This window comes from Suricata suricatta, chromosome 2, assembly GCF_006229205.1.
Source record: "Suricata suricatta isolate VVHF042 chromosome 2, meerkat_22Aug2017_6uvM2_HiC, whole genome shotgun sequence".
Lineage (NCBI taxonomy): Eukaryota > Metazoa > Chordata > Mammalia > Carnivora > Herpestidae > Suricata > Suricata suricatta.
This window is the reverse complement of record NC_043701.1, coordinates 132,022,639-132,044,601: the sequence shown is the minus strand read 5'-3', so window position 1 is coordinate 132,044,601 and position 21,963 is coordinate 132,022,639. Positions and strand designations below refer to the sequence as shown.

Genomic DNA, 21,963 nt, shown 5'->3' with positions numbered 1-21,963 from the left:
TCGCCCCATCTCCTGGCCACATGCTTGACTGGGCCGGCAGCCCTAGGTCATGTCTTCTGGAACGGCTGGACTGGACGTGAAGAAGCAGGGGAGCAGAGGCCCCAGGGAGTGGGCTGGAAGGGTCCACACCTCCCCGACCACCTGGAGGAGCGCGTCTTACCTGCCGCTGGGAAACGGGGGGAACGCCACGGACTTCAGCTTCTTGTCCTCTGCCGCCGACAGGCAGTTTTTGATGGTCTCTTCAAGCTGTTCTTCACATTTGTCGGAGCCCCACTGAGGGATGTGACAGTGGATGACAAATTTGGCTGCGAGTCCGCTGGATTGGCTGACAGCGGCTGGGACGGGAGAGAAACACCGCGGGTTATTTCCTGTGTCTTCACCTCACCTGAGCCTCTCAGATGTATGCGGACAAGGAAGCCAGAGAAGCTAGCTGGGCAATGTTCCGTGCTTCCTCTTCTTTCTTAAAATTTATTCATTTTGAAAGAGAGTGAGCACGAGCTGGGGAGGGGCAGAGAGAGAGAAAAAGAGAGAGAATCCCAAGCACGCCCTACATGGTGAGTGCAGAGCCTGACTCGGGGCTCGAACTCATGAACCATGAGCCAAAATCAAGAGTCGGATGCTTACCCGACCGAGCCACCCAGGCGCCCTGTGTTCCGTGCTTCTGACGGGACTGTGCTTTTGCCCTGTCGGACTTGCCCTGCACCGTCAGCACAAGCTGCAGTCAAGTGCGTTAAAAGCTGATGTGACTTGCACGGGCTCTGCCACCTCGGCACTCCGTCAGACCACCTCCCTGACGATGGCTTCCGATCAAAAGTACACACCAGAGTCACCCCTGACAGCTGAGGAATGGCCTTCGCCAAATGTCCTTGTCCCGGTCCCTGGACGCTGAGAGTGTTACCTTACATGGCGAGAGGGACTCTGCAGGTGTGATTGAGTGAAAGGTCGTGAAGGGGGAGATTATCCTGGGTTAGCTGGGAGTGCCATCGGTGTGATCACCTGGGTCCTTCTAAGTGGGAGGCAGCAAGGCCAACGGTAGGTGAGGGCGAGGTGAGGCTGGAGCAGAGTGTGGGCGATGGGTCCAGGAGCCCAGGGAGCACATGGCTGGGAGGGGCAAGGAGAGGCTTCTTTGCGAAAGAACACGCTCTGCCAACGATTTCATCTTAGTTTTTGCCCACCAATCATGGACTTCTGACCTCTGCAGCTCATCGAGTGTCAGCCCGTGTTGTTTGAAGCCACTAAGTTTGTGGTAAGGGTTACAAGCAGTGACAGGAAACGAATACAACAGCTTTTAACTAACAGGCAGGTAGACCGCTGCACTACTTGGTTGCACTGGCTTTGGGTCACCTCTGTATACCCGAGGAGCCCGCACTGGGGGCAGAGGTTCAAAACGGGTCATGAGGTTCACCTGCACCGGCCTGGTCCCATTGGTTCAGTTCATGCTCCTTTCCACTCCCCGGATCCCATGATGCCGAGTGTTTCTGTCTGACTCACTGGCCACTCTCCGGCCGCCTGCAGCAGTGGTGGCCGCAGCCGTGCGTGATGCCCCCAGAGCCGTCTGCCTCATGGACCTGGGCTCCATGCCCCTCGAGGAACTGGGTGTTTGTAACACCAACGGGTGTCTGCTGCGTTCTGGAGTGTGGGGTTGGTTAGAAGGATGTAGGCCCGGAGTCTGGGACTGTTCTCCAGAGAACCGGGGACGCTGGGCATCGGTTTCCCGCTGGGGGCAATGTCTTGGAGGCCTCTCTACTCTCATATGCTGGCTTTTCACAAACTGGCTTGATTTCTTTTACATAAATTTAAAATATAATCATGTTACCAGCTGAATGGCATCTTTTTAATGTAAAGTCATTTACAAGATTTAAAAATATTTATTTACTTAAAAATATTTTTTAGCATTTATTTATTTTTGAGAGACAGAGTGTGAGCTGGGCCGAAGCTGGCTCCAGGCTCCGAGCTGTCAGCACAGAGCCCGACGTGGGGCTTGAACTCCAGAATGGTGAGATCACATGAACTGGGCCAAAGTTGGATGCTTAACCGACTGAGCTACCCGGGCGCCCCTCATGTAAAGTCTTGTAAGTAAAGAAATAGGCTCCTAAATGGCAGTATTATGCCAAACACTGAATCTGTTAAAACAACCCCTTCCCCTCCCTTTTGAGGCCCTGGACTCCACTAGATTTTGAAGGTAACATAAGACCAGGTTGTCTCACGGCAACTGGAAACGAACAACAGGGCTTGTAGCTGTAGTGATAGAGAACACTCCCTAGATGTGCCCTGGGCTAAGGTATCTTGGGGATTGGGATGCCAAGATTTGGCAGAGGCACCTATTAATGTGATGTCACCTCGTGAGTCACCTTCACCAGTGAAGACCTGTGCTCTGAAGGCGGCAGTGTCACAGCAAGGAGCCTCCAGAGCCTTCCCTGGGGCAGCCATCACATCCTGGAAGGCCCTGCACCTTCTCAGAGTCACTGCAGCTGGAGGGGGCTGTGGGGTGGCCGCTGGTCCTTGGAGGGGGCTCCAGGGTGGCCCCTGGCCCTGCTGGGCAGCTGCTACTGCTGAGCCTTGGTCTGCCTGACACCATGGTTTTCCTTCTACCTCAGTTTCCTCCAACCGTTCTCTTCTTCCGGTCCCTCTGGGCTGGGGTCTCTTCTTGCTGCTGCAGGTGGCGCTTGGTGCCTCCTAGACAACCACCTGCAAACCATTTTCCTCCTCAGCTTTCAGCAACCACTTACCGGTGACATGCACCTCAGGCAACCTCCTGGTGCCCCGGGTTATGAAGCCCGATTCCCCTTCCTCCATCTGTCACCGGAAACCTCAGGCAGTTTCCTCTGACTTGTTGCATTCGAAGACCCTCGCTTCATCTCTCCCACTTTCCATTCAGTTTCCCAGCTGGAGTCAGGATGCCTCGCCAAATGGCTGCCAGCCGGACTGAGCAGAGTTAGTCCAGAGAGAAGTGGCATCTGCTTGTCACCTGGGGACACTACAAACTGGTGTCATGTCCCACTAATCTCCTTGCCTGAGGCGTCTGGGCCACACTGGATTCGGCTGCAAACCCACAGGAGTACCAGCTTATGGTTCAAATTTTCTAGTGAGGCTTTATCCCCCTTCGGTACACCCAACGTCAAGGTCAAGATGTATACTTGCTGCCCTTTCTCTGTGGTGGGTTCGTCTTTCTTGCTCTTGAACGAAACATTCCCAGCTTTATGTGGGGTCTCCTATTAGATACCCCATCTTGGATACTCTTTTATTTTTTTTTAAGGTTTATTTATTTTTGAGAGAGAGACAGAGACAGAGCATGAACAGGGGAGGAGCAGAGAGAAAGGGAAAAACAGGATCCGAAGCAGGCTCCAGGCTCTGAGCTGTCAGCACAGAGCCCAACACGGAGCTCGAACCCATGAACAGTGAGACCATGACCTGAGCTGAAGTTGGATGCTCAACCGGCTGAGCCACTCAGGCGTCCCTTGGATATTTATTCTTTCTTAATAATGTATGCAATTAGGGCATGTCTTGCAAGTGATGGCATTTTTAAACTAAACACAGCACTGATGTTAAAACCTGATGAATGGTCTCCCCTTTCCCAGATCCATCCTCGCCAATCCCTTCGTCCAGCAGAGCTACTGCGGCTGGGTTCCGGGCCATGGGTGCTGGCACCCGGCATACCTGGCCTCTTTCTCAGCTCAGGATTGTTCCTGCAGCCCTTCTTCCTTCTGGATTCCTTTCCCTCCTGCGGTCCTTCTGGCAAAAGGGCCCGTGACTTCTGACATCCAGCCTGTGTGTGTCGGAAATGGTGTCTTTAAGCCTCCCCCTGAATAATGATAGAGCGGTGTGTTTCGGAATTTGTGGTTGATGGTATTTCCTTCTGGGGCTTTGAAGCGATTTATTTCTGGTTTCCAAGCATCCTCTGTTGCTGAGGAGAGTATGTGGTCAGGAGAACTGTCTTTACGTGATTTGCCTTCCCGCTTGGCTTGCTTTGCAGGTTTCTCTTGATTTTTGAATTCCTTTATTATTGTTATTATTTTCATTTATTTTGAGAAAGAGATAGAAAGAGAGAGAATGAGAGAGAGCGAGCACATGTGCATGCAAGCGAGGGAAGGGCAAAGAGAGAGGGAAAGAGAGAGAATCTCAAGCAGGCTCCGTGCTCAGCCCAGAGCCCAATGCAAGGCTCCAGCTCAGGACCCTGGGATCCTGACCTGAGCCAAAACCAAGAGTTGGATGCTCAATGGACTGAGCCACCGAGGTGCCCCTCAGGCATGTTTATCTTAATTTAATTTTTATTTAATATTTTTTATTTATTTTTGAGAGAGAGCACATGAGAAATGGGGGAGCAGATAGAGAGAGGGGGACAGAGGATCTGAAGTGGACTCGCTGCTATCAGAAGGGAGTGATGTGGGGCTTGAACTCATGAACTGTGAACTCAGGACCTGAGCTGAGGTTGGATGCTCAACTGATGGAGGCACCCAGGCGCCCCAGTCATGATTTTTTAAAATCCTGCCTCTCTATCTTTTATCTCTGCCTCTGGAACTCTGTACTGGACCTGGGGCCCCGCGGCCCTTCCCCGCTGCTGCCCATGCCCTTCTGTCCCTGCCCACATGAATGTCTGTCTCGTGTCTCCGTGCGGCTCTGTCTCACAATTTTAAGTGTGGAATTCTAACATGGCTGTACGGATGGGCAGCGGTATGTGCCAATATGAAGTGCAGATTCATGTTTTCTCTTGACTGGAAGCCCTGTTACTTTTCTAGCAGCAAATCTGATCATGACAGGGCCCAGCTTAAACTCTCAAACGCTGGCTCCTGACCCACGCCTTCTCACACACGATGCCCTTACTGCCCAGGGTCCCTGACCCCAGGGGTTCTAATTGCCCAGTGTCCCCAGTGGCCCAGGCAGAGGGCATGGCTCCCTCCCTGTGCCCCACTTATGTTGTCTGTCTCTCTGCTGGCTCTCTTTGGAGTCCCAGCATGGGGGCGGCACCTGGCACTGACTACGTGGCCCCCGGAGGTGGTGTGTGTGCATGTGGGGGCGACATGGATCTGAAGTTGGAGCCACTTGTCAAAAAGTTACCCAACATCCCTGAAAAACATGGGCACACATGTTCACAGCAGCTCCCTTTGCAAGAGCCAAAGGTAGAAACAACCCAACTGATGAAATAGGTCAACATAATGGAATAGTGTTCAGCCCTCAAAACAAAGCACTGAGGCATCCTGCAACGTGGATGGACCTTGAACAGATTCTATGAAGTCAGAGAAGCCAGACACCAAAGGTCACATGGCCCATGATTCTGTTGACATAAAAAGTCCAGAAGAGGCAATTCCATGGAGGCTGAAGGCGGATTGGGGGTGGCCAGGGGCCAGCAGAGGGGGAAGGGAGTCACCTGTCACCACTGTAGGTGACAGAAGAATCGTGGAACTGGGCAGTGGTGGTGGTAGGACAGCATGCGGAGTGTAAGTTCCCCAACAGCTCCATCTGGGGGTGATCTGATGCAAACTGCCTGGAAATCTCCAGACACACTGTCGTCCTGAGTGCATGAAATGACGTGCCCGGGCCGGTGCAAGTTATGGGAGGATGCCGACTCTGATTCGAGGGGGTGCATTTTGCTCGGCAAACTGATTCTGTAAGAAGCATGTGACTCTGGCGGGGAGGGTGGTGAGGCTGTGATGGGAACACGGGATCCCCCGGCCGCGCTTACCTTCAGCGACTTCCAAAGGGCCTTGGGATTTGCGGAGTTCCTTTACCGTTTCCAAGAACTCTTTCCCGCCAGCCTTTTCCAAGGCCTTACCTGCGGAGAACAAGGGGCTGTCATCCTTTACAAAGTCATTAATCTCACGGTTCCATGTACTTTCAGAAGGGCCAGAAAACAAATAACCGACCACCCTGGGAAAGTAGAAATCCCACTTTGCAGTCGAAGTCCTGGCTGCCAGCAGTCCCTGTCCAGCAGGACTTAGATTCTAGCAAACTCCTTTATTTATTGAACGTTTTTTTAAACATTTATTTATTTTTAAGAGACAGAGTATGATCAGGGGAGGGGCAGAGAGAGAGGGAGACACAGAATCCGAAGCAGGCTCCAGGCTCTGAGCTGTCAGCACAGAGCTTGATGCGGGGCTCAAACTCACAGACCGAGAGATCACGACTTGAGCTGAAGTCGGCCACTTAACTGACTGAGCCACCCAGGCGCTCCTCTAGCAAACTCTTTTCAAGGGTCTTTTTAGGGAATGATTGGCCACAAGCAGTCTCACGAAATGAATCGTGAAGGTGACGTTTAGGAATTGAAGAACAGTTGACATGCGATGTCACATGAGTTTCAAGTGTGCAACATGGTGACTGGACAACTCTACGCATTGGGCTGTGCTCCCCACAGGGTAGCCACCACCTGCCCCCGTGCGGTGCGGTCACAATACCGTTGCCTATGTCCCTAGTCTGTACTAAGGATGAACTTTTTAATTAATTAATTGAGAGAGACAGAGCTAGCAGGGGAGGGGCAGAGAAAGAGGGAAAGAGAAAGAATCCCAAGCAGGTCCCGAGCTGACAGCACGGAGCCCCAGGTGGGGCTCCAACTCATGAACTGTGAGATCATGACCTGAACCAAAACCCAGAGTCAGACTTAGCTTAACCAACTGAGCCACCCAGGTGCCCCTAAAGGTGAACTTTTAAAAAAATTGGGACTCCTGTGTTCTGATCTCTGGGTTCAGGACTGCACATTGGTTAAATTCAGTGTCTTGGTGATTGGAAGGCATTGCCCCACGGTGGGCAGTGTCTCACAGACCATGCACCAGGCCCGAGGTGACAGGTGACTCAGCAGGAACCGCTGGGTGGAGAGTCCAGGGGTTCTAGCCCCATCTCACCACCGCCTGTGTGCATGGAGTCTTGCAGACAAAGGCCAAGGGCAGCGTACAGTGGCGGTCCTACCTGGGCCTGGGTTTTCGATGGGAAGATGCAACTTTGAGAGGCGCCCCTCTAAGGACCTTTCCTTTTTTTTCTTTTTAAAAATTTTTCTAATGTTTTATTTATTTTTGAGAGAGAGAGAGAGAGAGAGAGAGAGAGAGAGAGAGAGAGAGACAGCGTGAGCAGGGGAGGGTCAGAGAGAGAGGGAGATACAGAATCCGAAGCAGGCTCCAGGCTCTGAGCTGTCAGCACAGAGCCTGACGTGGGGCTCGAATCCACAAACAGTGATATCATGACCTGAGCTGAAGTCAGACGCTTAACCGACTAGGCCACCCAGGCGCCCCTCTAAGGACCTTTCTGATGGGAGAGCCCTCGGGTCTCTGCTGTTAGGACAATTCTCTACTCAGTATTTCAGGGCTGTGCTTCCCCAGAGGCCATGCAGACCCCCAGTGGGTGGCAGGACTCCGCCTCTGGCCAGCAGCAGCCCCACATCTACACACCGGGGCTCCTCATGCAGCTGAGATGACATATGGGTGTCTTGTCCACACTAGCGGCTGCTGTTCTCAGGTTGGGGGATGAGGCCTTACCCCCATGTGTTTTCTTTTCTTTTTTTTTTTTTTAAACATTTATTTGTTTTTGAGAGACAGAGAGAGACAGATCATGAGCAAGGGAAGGGCAGAGAGAGAGGGACACACAGAATTGGAAGCAGGCTCCAGGCTCTGAGCTGTCAGCACAGAGCCTGATGCAGGGCTCGAACCCACGAACTGTGAGCTCATGACCTGAGCCGAAGTCAGACGCTCAACTGACTGAGCCACGCTGGCGCCCCTCCCCCATGTATTTTCATCTTCTAAAGAACTGGGGCAAGTCTCAGCTCTCTCTCCCCACTGGGGGTGGGACGGGGCAGGGATTGCTTCACGGAGGTGCTTGGGTTTCAGTGATGCAATTTGGGAGTGGTACTCTCGGGACCTCAGGGTCTCATTTCTGGCCTCAGACTCCTGGCCGGTGCTGACCCGCTGGGTCACAGAAGCCTGGAGAAGGCCACGCCCACAGCCAGCAGCGCCGGACGTGCCGAGACTCGTCAGTAGCAGGTGTAACCTGCACTCTGCACTCGGGCCAGGGGCCCGATGGGAGTGCGCAAATGTCTTCCCCAAAGACTTGCAAGCCTAAAGCAACCTGAAATGTGGATGCGGGGACTTTCTCTCTGTGGAAGCATTCCAGCGAGCGAAGGAAGGAAGGCTAGAATTAGGATGCAGCTCCTGCCCCACACAAACCCTAAGGAACGAGGAACAAACCCGGGGAAGGAGTGTCAGTGGGTGTTACCTGGCTCCTGATGGAAGAATGTTCCATCACTGACCAGTCTTATCCCCAGTTTTTGAGCCTGAATCTCATGAGGACTCTAGATCCAACTACCAATTTATAAGAAGAACAGAGAAGAAATGTGATTAATGGCATCAGGAGCATGTAATCAACACCATCCAGATGGCCTATCTTCTTCCAAAAATAAATTGAGAAAAAAAGAGAAAGGGAGAGAGAAAGGAGGAAAAGATATGAAAGGGGAACCCAGGGGCTATAAGAGATTCATCAGCCAATTGGGATGTGTAGACTTATTTGAATCCTGAATCAAACACATTAAAAAAAAATTGAGGGAGCCTGGGTGACTCAGTTGGTTAAGCATCCAACTTTGGCTCAGGTCATGATCTCTCCGTCCGTAAGTTCAAGCCCTGAGCTGTCAGCCCAGAGCCTGGAGCCTGCTTCGGACCTGTGTCTCCCTCTCTCTCTGTCTCTCCCCCCACCTCCCACTCTGTCTTTCTCAAAAATAAACAAACATTAAAAAAAAAAAACAAATTGGTATTTGTGACACAACTGAAATGTGAACAGTGACTGGTATTCGACATTACTTTTTCTAGCTGTGATAATGGTACTGTGGTCATGCTGTCAAAACGCTAGCCCTGATCACTCTGAAACACCCACAGACGTGAGGACGTCTGGGGGCTGCGGGGGCAGCCAAGAAGCAGGCTCGGGCAGCTGGGTGTGTTGGGTTTTCATCCTGCCCTTCTGCTGTGTCTGTGTATGCCTGAACTTTTCTGGAAAGACACACAATGCTTTAAAAAGACTAAACCAGGGCCTTAAGTGCAGGGGGTGATTGGTTTGGGTGACAGTCGTGGACAATGGAATTATGATAGAAGGGACCCCTTCTAAACAGCACAGCAAGAAAAAAAAAAGAGCATCATTTATCAAATGCTTTTGAGCCCTGAACTGTGCTAAGCCTCATTGTGTGTTATCTTATTTAATCTTCACACTACCCCTATGGGTGCTATTGCTATCCTCACTTACAGGGGAAGGAAACTGAGGTTCAGAGAGCTTAAGGAACCTGCCTGAAGTCACACAGCTAGGAGGTGATGGGTAAAATCTAGGACACAGACCCATCCTTACCCCAGAAGCCTCATTGCTAGGGTCTGAGTTTTTGCCCCAGTACCACTGTCCGTCCTTCCTTCCTTCCTTCCTTCCTTCCTCCCTCCCTCCATTCCTTTCTTTTTATGTCTTTATTTTATTTTGAGAGACAGAGACAGAGAGTGAGTAGGGGAGGGGCAGAGAGAGAGGGAGACACAGAATTAAAAGCAGGCTCCAGGCTCTGAGCTGTCAGCACAGAGCCCAGCTCGGGGCTCGAACCCACGGACTGTGAGATGATGACCTGAGCCAAAGTCGGATGCTTAACCGACTGAGCCACCCAGGCGTCCCATGTTCTTTCTACCCTATCACCACGCTGCCACTTAAAAAAAGAAAAATATCTTGCTTGTTTTCCTGATATAAAAATTCAAACTCTAGCAATGATAAAATAGCACTTGAAACAGATTAAGACTAAGGCTACTGGGAGGAGTCCCTACATAGAGAAGGCAGTTCAGGGCAGTTGACAGGGCCTGGGCTGGGTCTGGAGAATGAAGGAAGAATCCTTACTGTTGTCATACGCAAGAGAAGTTCTGTTTCTCCGCAGTGTGGTTCCCCCTGCCCCCAGCCCCGAGGCTCTCCCATCTCAGCGAAGCAAGTGGCCTCCGATGTCCCTGGGGGATCTAAGTGAGCCCAGCGGCCTCACCTTCCCACCCAAGCCTGAGAAGCAAGCCCCAAATCCCAGGACAAAGCCCTTTCTTTGCTCACATTTCATTTACTTCTTCAAAGGAGGGTTTAAGTCACTTCTGTCTTGTGAAAATGGAGGTGGTGACCATTTAGATTGCCATTATTTCTAGTGTCTTTGAGAGCTTAGCCCCCCGTGTTCCTCCACCCCCCATGGGACAGGCTGTAAAGCAGCTCACACACAGCCTCACAGACAACTTTCTCCACGTGCCCGTTTCCTTTCCACCAAAGGCATTCTTCATTTTTAGGCTCAAAATAAATGTGGTGGTTTTACCCAAAGCATGTACGACAATGTTTACGGCAGCACTGCTCATTATTGCCCAAACTAGAAATGACACAAATGCTATCAATGGTCGCAGGTCACCACGTTCTGGTATCTTTCGACAGTGGAATACCACACAGCAAAGAACATGAACAAACTACAACCAAACCCAACAGTAGGGGCAGGGCTCGCCGATACAAAGTTGAGCAAAGACATGAAAAAAGACACGCTGCACGGTTGCATTTATGTGAAGTCCGGAACAGACGGCTGGAGAAGCCAGGATGGCGGTTACCCAGGGAGGGAATGGTGAGTGGGGCGGGGGAGGGAGGGGAATCCTGGGGGGCCCGTCGGGTTCTGCTTCACGGTCAAGGGGCCGGTTACACAGCTGTACTCACTGGAGGAAGAGTCGTCAAGTTGTGCACTAATGATCTGTTTCTACACGGTACGTCAGGGAACACTTCAAAAATATACGCTGATTAAAAACAAAGTTATTTTCTAGTGCTGCTGTTCAATTACAGACAAGGACAGAGTTTGACACGGTGCCCCAAGCAGAGGCGATCCGCTCGTAAATAACGAGCAACTTCACAAGAACTTGCCCCAACGCTGGGCCCTCCTTTGGCCCCGCTACCCAATTCTCGGGACCTTACCTATGTCTTCCTTGAGGTCGATTTCGGCTGTGGTTGGGTGCACAATGCCCTCCACTCTCATGGAGCCAATATGGCTGATGTCACTCTGGGTCAGGGACAGCTGCGTCAGGAAGGAAAGACGGGAGAGTGTGGGAGAGGTCAGATCCGATGAAAGGGCTTCACATCCTACCTCCCATCTGTTAAATCCCTCAGTTATTGATACTGAATGTCAACATAAAGGGCCGTGGCGTGGCGTGGAGCAACCGACTCAGGGTATTCGGTCTTCAGGAAGCCCTTCTGAGCCACAGTGAATTTGACTGTCACACTGACACTAGCGACATGCACCAAATCTGCCTCCTCTTCCAGGAGCAGGAATGGGTCCTCCCTTCTTCTTCCTTTCACTATAATTTATGCCTCCGTTTCCCAATCCAGATGGCCTTGGTGTCGGGTGACATATGGCCTGAGCAGACATCCGGTCTGAGAGCCCAGGTTGGCTCTCGCCCACTCCCCTCAGGTCCCTGTATTCTTTCCTGAGCAGGGGACAGGGAAGTGTGGCCGATGACCCCAATGTTGGCTTTGGGGACAGGGATGTGTGGCTGATTACGTGGCTAGAGGGAAGTGGTGGGCTCTAGGATCCCGCCCTGCTGACGTCTGGCCACCTTGCCTTTTGGAGACCACGTTCTTGGGACTACGCTCGTGACAGGCTAACCTAAGCGCTCCTAGCAGAGTGCAATGCGGAACATTTCCCCTCGCCTCCTCATGTGAGCATGACGGTTCCATTGCCTTAGACAAGCAAGAGAGCTAATCACCAGGCGACTGTGGCCAGCCCCCGGAGGGGACCCCAATTCCACATCTTTACTTCCCTGCTTTCATCAGTGAAGAATTAGGAACCCAGCACATATATACTCTTCTGTAACACGCTCTTCCCAATTGCTTCCATAAAAGTGCATCCTGTTATCAGGCCGAGAACAGTCAGCCCCCAGAGATACGATTAACTGTTGCCTTGTGTCTCTTATTTCAGCCCCCTTTGACTTGGTAGATAAATCGTCTGTTCCGTAAACTTTATGCTAGCGGGAGTGAGTTATTCACATGCCTGCCTGGGCTGCTGTGCTGCTGAAGCCTGTTCCGATGTACAGCCGCTCGTTCTCTTTCTGCAATCTAGAAAAGCCAGCGGACTGAATTATTGGCAAATGATTCATTGTTAATGCCAGGGATGTTCAGGAAATGTATATCTCTATTTTCTTTCTCTGGTAAATTACACCAAACCATGTCAGGCTGGCCTCTCAGAGCTGTTTGAGAAAGTTAGCTAAGGAGGTCTGGGCAGGCACAGAAATGAGTGGGGCGCTGGGGAGTGCCCGGCCATGATGCCATTCTGTAGCCCAACTGGGAAGATTGTCTACGCTTACCTCTGGCTGACCGGTGCCGGCATGAATAATTCTTGGCACTAAAGCGCCTGTTTACTCTCACAATGTAGCACTGCCATGGCTCTTTAGTGTAAACGTGAATAATTCAAGACCGGAGTGAAAGTCGTGTTAGGGGAGCAAGGGAAGGAGGAAGCATCATTGCCTGCAAACAGTAGGTTATAAAAATGCAATAGTGTTTTACTGCAGCACATGACAATTCTCTTTATTACCTTCTGCCCTAGAACAAGGCTCTTAGATGACAGAATGGTGAATCCATCCCCTGGCCCATCTTCAGAGGTGGAATTTGAAGTTCCTTCTTTGTCGCTGTCCTTTGGTTTGGACTGTTGGTAGAAATCAGAAGGACAGGTGGGAAATAATTCAGGAAAAGGCCAGAGTGGCTTTATCAAGTTCTCCCTATGGCTCCCACCACCTTGGACAAGAAAGAAAGTGGCAGGGGTCACCATCTGCTGTTGTCGATGGTGGGAAGCAAGGGACAGCAATAGAGGGAAAGAGAAGGGGGAGGCCCAAAGTCAAGTGTGTTCAAGAGGTCCACATGCACGTGCAGTCCTCACTCAGACTGGACACAGGCACATTACCGTTCTTTGCGATGCCTGGATATTACGGCGGCAAGGATCAGAACCAAGCCAGGGCATTCACAGGCCACTGCCCAACCTCCCTTCTCCCCAGGATTTCCTGGAGGCCCAGAGGCAGTGGAATGAACCCTTAGAAATCTTTTGTGTCATCGCAAAGGTCTGCAGAATGGAAATCTGACAGCCCCTGCAGCAGCGCTGTCCAGTAGAACTTTCTATGAGCATGGACATGTCCTCTGCCCACTGGGCACTTGAAATGTGGGTGGTGCAACCGAGGATCTGAATTTTTTTTTTAAGTTCATTTATTCTGAGAGAGAGAGAGAGGGAGGGAGAGCGTGCATTCGAGTGGGACAGGGGCAGAGAGAGAGAAAAAATGTCCCAGGCAGGCTCTACACGGTTAGTGCCGAGTCCGAGGCGGGGCTTGAAATCACAAACCGAAAGATTATAATCTGAGCTGAAGTCGGATCCTTAATCGACTGAGCCACCTGGGTGCCCCCGAGGAACTGAATTTTTAATCTGGTTTTGTTTTAATTGATTCAGATACAAAGACCCACATGTGGCTAGTGGGTATCGTGGTGGGCAGCAGATGAAAGTGTTACTCCGCAAATGGCGTCTCCGAGCTACAGCTACTTAGCCCGTCAGGCTAACCCGAACGCCTGAAGTCCCGCTGGCTGAGCTCAGCTGACTATCTGTGGGAGACAGACAGATGTTTTTGTATGCAATGAGGGGTTCTGGAGAGAAATGAAAAGTAGAGTTCCAGGATATTATCTCTCACTTAAGATTTTGATGGGGGCAGTAGAAGCATCTGGAAACAGGAAGACCACCCATACTTTGGGCTTGGAAACGTCTAGCAGTACCTGCTTGGTGGTTTAAGCTCTAATCTCAGAGGCCCTTTGTCATTTTCTCCCAGTGGGCCAAGCCCCCAGCCCGTCAGCAATGATGGGGATTCATCTGATCGTTCAACTTTCTCCTGTTCTCTGAGCATCCCCAGCTCACCTTTTTGGACGTCCGTGGTTTGGCAGCCTTGGATTTCTTGCCTCCCTTCTTGCCTGAGGCCGCCTTCCTTCCTCTTTTCTCTGGGGGAGGGGAGAGGATAGTTTCCGACTTGCCTTTGGTCCCTCGCTTTTTGGCCAGCAGTTCGGGATGAATTCTGGGCAGGACACCTCCACTGGCGATGGTCACTCCTTTTAGCAGCTGAAGAGAGAAACGCATGAGCTCAGGCAGCAAAGAGCTTGCTGGTTCTGGATTTAATGCAGTTCTAACCGATGGCCAAACAAGTGTTAGATAAATCTGGTCTTTACTTTCTCAAAGCACGATGGGTGGCTTAATTGGCTTTCCTGTTTCACTGGTAGAGAGTCTCTGTAGGTGTCAAGGCATCCTGTGGTCTCACACAGAAAGCATAACAAATAAGGGAAAATGAAAGGGTATGGAGGCCGAAACGGGGATGGTTGCTCAGGGCTGTGGAATTCCAGACATCACAGAGGATAAGCGGGGGTGGAGGGAGCACAGCTTGACAAAACTGGGTTCAAAGGCTGGTGCTAGGGCTAGGCCCAGTTAACAACAGACGGTGGTCTCCACACGCTTTTGGTCATGCATTTAATCAGTAAAATATGTTTGACCGTGCACCTCTCAATTAATACATTGACTTTCCAAATAATCGACATGTACTACTCCTTTAATATAGTCTGCACAACCCGAAGTAGTGCGAGTCCGCAAGGTCTGCAACCGGGGCCGGTCCATGGACAGCCAGCCACAGTTACTGCCGGGGTCAAGAGAAATACAGAAATTGCAAGGAAGAGTCCGGCAACTTTTACAGCAAGTTGAGAGAGGTACTGCGTATCTATTGGATCTAATACCAAAACATTGCGGCTTGTGCTTTGTATGTTGTTTTTTAAAATTCTTCTAGCAAGTACTCTTTATTGTATTTTTGGAAACTATCCGTCCACAATGGATTGGAGATAAGAACTGATTCTTCACATCACACACAATTTGAGAAAAACGAGATTAGAATACAAATTCTTATACTATCCACTGACTGTCTAGTCTTTCCTGGGACAGGCATTCACAGCACTCTGCAGTCACTTCTAAAATATAGAGAAGATTCTCCTGCCCTTATCAGAATGGACTGTCAACAACAAAATTTGGGTGCAGAAATCATGAACGACACATGCACAGCACCTTCCCCAGCCTCACGGAGAGCCTGCTCTTAGAGAGGACAGGGAGGTCTGGAAAGACCCAGAATACATCATGGGTCTCTTCCAGAGGCAATTTTATTTTCTATCTGAATGATACAGCTGGCAGGATTTGTTCTTCTCTTTGTTCTTACACGGTCTGGAAAGTGTGTCATATTCATGTGATTGGGAACTGCTGCAGGAACGATTTACAACCAGTGGAGTCTGCGTGCAACAGTGTGGCCAGCAGCCCTTCCGTGGCCGACGTCCATGCTTCAGACAGACAGACCTACCTGATTGAGCTCCTCATCATTAGCAACCGCCAGGAGGATGTGTCTTGGGGCTATCCGGGCCTTCTTGTTGTCCCTTGCGGCATTCCCAGCCAATTCTAGAATTTCCGCTGAAATCACAAGAGGGAGTTAATAGGTAATCTACAGAATGGGGTCTGAGCTTTTCTTTGGAAGTGGTTTTTGAATTGGATCACATTTATTCATTTATGAGTCTTCTGTCTGGGCCTGGAAAGAAATCCAGAATGCTGGAAAGAACTCAGGTTACAGACAAGTCCAATATTTAAGCAAGACCTGATAGATGATCCTGTGGCAGTCTTCGAGTTGCCCTTGACATGAATTCTGCCCCATCTTCCTTAGTATTTAGACCTCTGATTTTTTTGTTGAGCCCATAAACACAGGAAGGAAGACAGGATTTCCCAACCTCCCTTGTTGAGAACTGTGGTCATGTGACTAAATTCTAACCAATGAAAGGCAAGTAGTCATACTGTATGGTGCTTCCAGAAGTGTCCATCAATGAAGGGCATGTGCCCTCTTTCCCTTTCTGCTGGTAGACTGGGGACGTGATGGCTGGATTTGGCCAAGAGGAAGAACAACAAGATAGAAGGAACTGGAGTCTCTTATGATGGTGGAAACTCCTGACTGGATGGTCTTTACTCCTGGATGATCTTCTATAGGCTTCTTTTGTATGAGGAGAGAGATAAACTCTCTTGTTTAAGCCACAGGAGTTAGCCAATACAGAGCCCTAACATAGGACCTTAGTTTTTTTCCTAAGGAGAGAGGACCATAGTGAGGTTGGTTAACATCTGTCTTTGGTGCCCATTGGGACCCTTTTGAGAATCTCCCTTTCCTTTCCACTTGGGGCCCTAGTTCCCTCCTAGGAGAGTGGATGGGAAAAGATAACTTGTACTGAGGGGTGAGATAATGCTTAACCCAGAAAGTGAATTCTGAACGAGGATACTTACAAGCCCTGGGAAGGATGGTATTTGAGGCTTGAAGGTTTCCACATATCCCTCAGGATCTAAGCATGATTCTGACTTTAACAAACATGTCATCTGATAAATGTAAAAGAGTTGAGGGATGCCTGGGTGGCTCAGTTGGTTAAGCATCCGACTTCAGCTCAGGTCATGATCTCGTGGTTCATGAGTTTGAGCCTCACGTTGGACCTTGTGCTGACAGCTCAGAGCCTGGAGCAGACTTTGGATGCTGTGTCTCCCTCCCACTCTGCCCCTCTTCTGCTCATGCTCTGTCTCTCCCTCTCTCTCAAAGATAAAATAAAATATTTAAAAAATTAAAAGATAAAAGTTGGTAAAGAACTATTTTACATGTCATCAAAATTTGTATTTATTTATATATAATGTTTATTTATTTTTGAGACAGTGCAAACAGGGAAGGGGTGGAGAGAGGGGGACAGAGGATCTGAAGCTGGTTCCAGGCTCTGAACTGACGGCAGAGAGTGAGCTGTGGGGCTCGAACTTATGAACCACAAGATCTTGACCCGAGCTGAGGTCTGATGCTCAATCTTCTGAGCCACCCAGGTGCCTCTGTTATCACAATTTTTAGTCAAAATTAAAAATCTGTGGAACTGGTTCCATACTGTCCGTTTGCTTTCCCCTTCCTCCTCTGTCTCCCTTTTCTTTCTTCCTCAATGTCAGAGGGATGTTCTGCTAATCAAATTTGTCTGCCTTCAAAAGTATTAATGAGCCCTTAAAGAAAAATTCCTTCCCTTAGAAAACTAGAGGCAATGTGCCAATGTGTTGTCTCACTGGTAATGTGGTGGCAAAGTGTGTGTGTGTGTGTGTGCACGTGCATGAGTGTGTGTTGGGAGAATTTGCCGGTACAATGGCATAAATACCAAGCCCTAAAATTAATAGGCGATTCTATGAGTCTTTACAATCAACCTAATTTCAAATAAATAGCATATACAATTGCCATCACTCATAAAAATCTATGGCAATAAAAAATGCCTAAGTATGCCATATTAACTAAGCAAATGTGATTAACAAAAAATTAGAATAAAATAAGCATTAGAGTTAAATATTTATATGGAATTTCCATAATGAAAAGTGCTAAATCACTGCGAATTCATTCTCACAACATCTTTTCCAGATTATTAAGCAATGAATATTGTGTTTACCAACAATCCATTTATTTGGCGGCCGTGTTTTCTGAATCAGAGATGGGGGGCGGGGGGCGCTGTAGTTTGAGAAGCGTGAGCACACTTGCTGGGACAATGGGATAGAGTGTTTGAAATTCATGCCCTATTAGATCATCTGGTTGGCTGCATTCAAGCTGCTGCCCGGCCCTTTCTTTCCCTTAAAAGAAGGGTACACATCACAAAGACGTGTGGTTATAAAGCTTTCAGAAATAGGCTTCCTTTTTTCACTCCAGGGTAAAATGTGCAGCTCCCCCTGGTGCACAATAAGAGGGAGTTACCTGCACCTGCTCAGCTTGGGGGGCCCACACCTGGGAGGAAGGAGCCCTCACCCCTTTTTGTAGATGGGGCGGAGGGTCACGGAGCCTCCCAATTTGAAGCTTCTGAGCAATTGAAGTTAATTTAGCATCTTGGACTATCACTTTCCTGCCTGTGTCACCTGCCCTCAGAGGAAGACATTAAGGATCCTGCCGAGTTCCTCAAATTAGCTGTCAGCATGAGAGGCAGGGCTGAATGGAAAGCGCTATAGATCTAGAGCCTTCGGAAAGCTACTGAGGTCAGGTTATCTTCAGGCTGACAGACGGAGGCACGGACATTGGATTCACAGATGGACAGTCTGCCGGAATCAAAGGTAGCTGGGCCAGAGACTAAGGGCTGTGATTTAGCAGGCTGACCTACGTGGGGCACACACGCAAGGCTCGGCTGGCATGCCCCTGGGCTCCTGGACCCGCCCTTCTGAAATCAGTTATAAGAGAGAAAACTTTGATTCTGTGCTCTAGGATAAAAGCAGAGGTAGAGCTCTTTTCAAGAAAAACTTTTTACAAAATGGTTTTATTTATATATTTAGAGAGTGGGGGGAGGGGCAGAGAGAGAATCCCAAGCAGGCTCCACGATGACAGCACAGAGCCCGAGGTGGGGTTCGATCTCATGATCTCATGAGATCATGACCTGAGCTGAAATCAAGAGTCGAATACTTAACCGACTGGGCCCTTCAGGTGCCCTGAAAGAGAAAAACTCTTGAACAATACACAGCTGAAAACCTAGACCCTGGACTTCTCTTCTCTGTAGGATGTTTAGTCTGAACAGTCCTTGGGACAAGGACTTCATGGTTTAAATGTTTGAAATAACCATCACTATTCATGTGTTCCAATGTCATTACAACAAATACATTCACACGAACTATAAACATTAGTTACATTCTCCAGTGATTTTACTGGTCTTGGGAACACAAGTACTCTTCTACTGGCAGTCAGTAGGAAAAATGGATTTATACAGCACAGATATGTTTTGCTGAAAATGTTTTAGGAAGATCATTACTCTGTTAATGTGGAGATTTCCATGGAAGCCTATATTCTCGGAAGTCACACTTCCAGCTATAGGAACCATCTGGAATACAGCTTAGGAGTTGGTAGTAAAAAAAAAAAAAAGATTTCTGTAGCCAAAAGGATGTTGGAAAGCTCACTGTGCACATAATTTTGGAAGGGTTGTCCTCCCATTTTGTCTAGGATCTAAAGCAACATTAGACATCCCAGCCCACAAGAGATGGGAAATAGCACAGGAAATGTAGGGGTGGTGACTGAGGGCATGGCGTGGCCACTCCTTCAGGACTGTCTCCTTCCTTAGCCCCTTCTTTCTTGCCCGTTGGCCCATGAGGTGATAAGGCCCCCGGGATCATGCTCAGGCCATGCAGTCTTCTAGGGAAAGCCCACCAATTCATGAGGCTTCTGCCCTTGTGCCCATGCTACCAGACCCGCACCTCCTGTTGTGATGTCACCTGGACAGCCTCACCTGGGTGTTCCGCACATCAAACTCACCACATCCCCAAACCCAAATCATTCCCCTTGGGGTCAGCAGCACCATCCAACCACAGCTCCAACCAGAGACCTGGGAATCATTCCCTACCCCTCCCTCTCCCTTTCTCCCCTCCCCCTGGCCTCATCGATCACACACCTTTGCCCGTCTTCTCCACACCATTGCTTGAGCTAAGCCTCTCTTCTCTTTGAGCCCAGATAATTGTGCAAATGGTTTCCCCACCCCCATTTTTGTCCTCCTCCAGATCTGTGGCAAAAAGACCACTGCTGGCCCACAGGTACCTTTGTACAAATTAGAAAAGGGCGTTCCTTCTGCCGGACACTACTTCTCTAGCACAATACCCTTTACTGCCACCTGCTGGGAATGCTTGTAATAAATATACGAATCTCTGAGACCTATGATGTGACCGATACTCCCTTCGATGTGTGTCCTTGCACAGTGTACGACCTGCACAATCGTACATGTGGCACTGGCTGCCAAAGTGACCTTTTCAAAACATTCATGTCACAAGTGAAAATCATTAGACACAAAAATGTTTGTGTTAAATGGATAGACCCAATTGTCCGGAAATGATGTGAATGGAGGTCTTCTATGTGACACAATGACTTAAGTTGCCCTGAAATTCAAGCTTTTTAAAAAACCTACTTATCCTATCAATTAAAAACTGTTACAGAACATTTTCTCACTATAAAAATGATTTGAATTCTTCTTTTTCAACATCTTCCATTATATTAAATACAAAATTATTTTCTAGAATTTCGGGCTTGTTTTTGCAGTCCCTTTTCCCTCGCTAACATTGGAGATGTGAACTGGACCACCGTTTACAGATGGACAAAGTGAAGTGTGAGTGTGCTGTCCATTCTGGGAGGCTTGAGGATGTCTCAGGTGGAAAGAACATTCTAGATGAGCAGTCCAGCATGTGTTTGCTGTCAGATCTTCTCAACCTTCTCCTTTTTTGGGACTAGACACACTGCATGGTCTAACGTCAAGGTGATGTGTGACCCAGGCCCAGCCAGGTGGCCAGTCCGGAGAAATCAGGCAGAGCACATGGCTCTCTCTCATCCAGAGTAGCTGAAAATTTGTGTGACTTTCTTTCTGGCACAGTACCGCCTGCCTTCCCTTACTGGCCATTCCTGTGGCCCTAGGTTCCCCTTCCGAGGCACTGAGTGGGACAGAGGATCTTCAGAGACCCCAGTCATGAAACTGAGGGAGAGGTAAGCTGGCCAGGGGAAATCACCAACCCAGGCCTGGTGACTGTCAGGACATCAGTGTGCGAATTCCTGGTCAGTCTGCTCTTGACATTGGGGCAGGAGATAAGAGCAGAGCAGTGCGACTGAAAAGCTGTCTTCTGAGACTCAGTTAGGAGAGTCGGAGAAGGTGATGCTCTATGTGTGGGAGCAGGGTGTCTGCCAGAGCCGATGGGGATGCTGTGGTGTGCTCATCTGTCCCCGGCAGCTCCTCTCCTTCTGGGAGCCTGGGGAGGGACCTTCCCTCTTTGACCGGAGGGGCCCCATTTCCCTGACGAGCTCTTTATCTCCAGCATCTCCCCCTCTGCTGGGGATGTCGTACTTTGCCAGTGCTGGGAACCCCTCTGGTAGTCTGTGAGGCCTAGGGGCCCCTTCTCAGAATAATGGCAGCTCTTCTTTTTGTTGTGGTAGAACAGGCATAACAGCAGTTTGCCATTCTAACCATTTCTAAAACTCAGTGGCATTCATTACATTCACAGTATCGTGCCACCGTTCCCATTCTCCGCCTCCCGCCCTTCATCCTCCTACATGGAAGCTTCATGCCCATCTGACTCTGCTGCCCGTCCCACCCCACCCCCCTCAGCCCCTACAACCGCCATGCTCCTGTCTGCTTACACATGACTACTCTGATGCTTCATAAAGGTAGAATCATATACTATTTACCTTCTGGATTATTTCAATCTCATTTTGCCTAAAGCCTTCAAGACTCATCCATGCTATAGAACATGTCAGAATTTCATTTCTTTTTAAAAAATATTTTTAATGTTTATTTATTTTTGAGAGAGAGTGGGGACGGGCAGAGAGAGAGGGAGACACAGAATCCGAAGCACGCTCCAAGCTCTGAGCTGTCAGCCCAGAGCCCGATGCAGGGCTCAAACCCACGGACCATGAGATCATGGCTTGAGCTGAAGTCGGATGCCTAACTGACGGAACCACCCATGTACCTCCGGATTTCATTCCCTTTTATGGCTGAATAATATTCCAGTGCATGGATACACTATGTCTTGTTTATCTATTCATCTGGTGATGAACTCTGGGGTTGTTTCCATTTTTTGGCTATTGTGTTAATGTCGTATGAGTATTTGTGTATAAATATGTGTTTAAGTCTCTGATTTTAATTGTTTTGGGCGTATACCTAGAAGTGGAATTGTTGGGTCATAGGATAATTCCATGACTTTTTAACTTAAAAAAAAATTAAGCATTTTCTTTTCATTCCAATATAGTTACCATACAGTGTAATATTAGTTTCAGATGTATAATACAGTGATGTGTCACTTACACACAACACCCAGTGCTCATCACGAGTGCCCTCCTTTATGCCCACCACCTGTTTCACCCCCCACCCCCTCCCCTCTGGTAACCATCAGAATATTCTCTATAATTAAGAATCTTTCTTGGCTTGTCTCTT

The 21,963-nt window shown here is 49.2% G+C and overlaps 1 protein-coding gene across 1 annotated transcript in view; it reads right to left on the bottom strand.

Moving 5' to 3' along the window:
• Window positions 1–21,963, bottom strand: part of LOC115285489 (core histone macro-H2A.2) — a 33,706-nt gene that overhangs the window by 2,596 nt on the left and 9,147 nt on the right. Inside the window, exons 2-7 of the mRNA XM_029931815.1 lie at window positions 15,348–15,454; window positions 13,880–14,077; window positions 12,524–12,634; window positions 10,912–11,011; window positions 5,681–5,770; window positions 161–335 (exon numbers count right to left, since the gene is read on the bottom strand). Of these exons, the coding sequence (XP_029787675.1) occupies window positions 161–335; window positions 5,681–5,770; window positions 10,912–11,011; window positions 12,524–12,634; window positions 13,880–14,077; window positions 15,348–15,454 (781 nt within the window). The remainder of the gene's footprint in view (window positions 1–160; window positions 336–5,680; window positions 5,771–10,911; window positions 11,012–12,523; window positions 12,635–13,879; window positions 14,078–15,347; window positions 15,455–21,963) is intronic.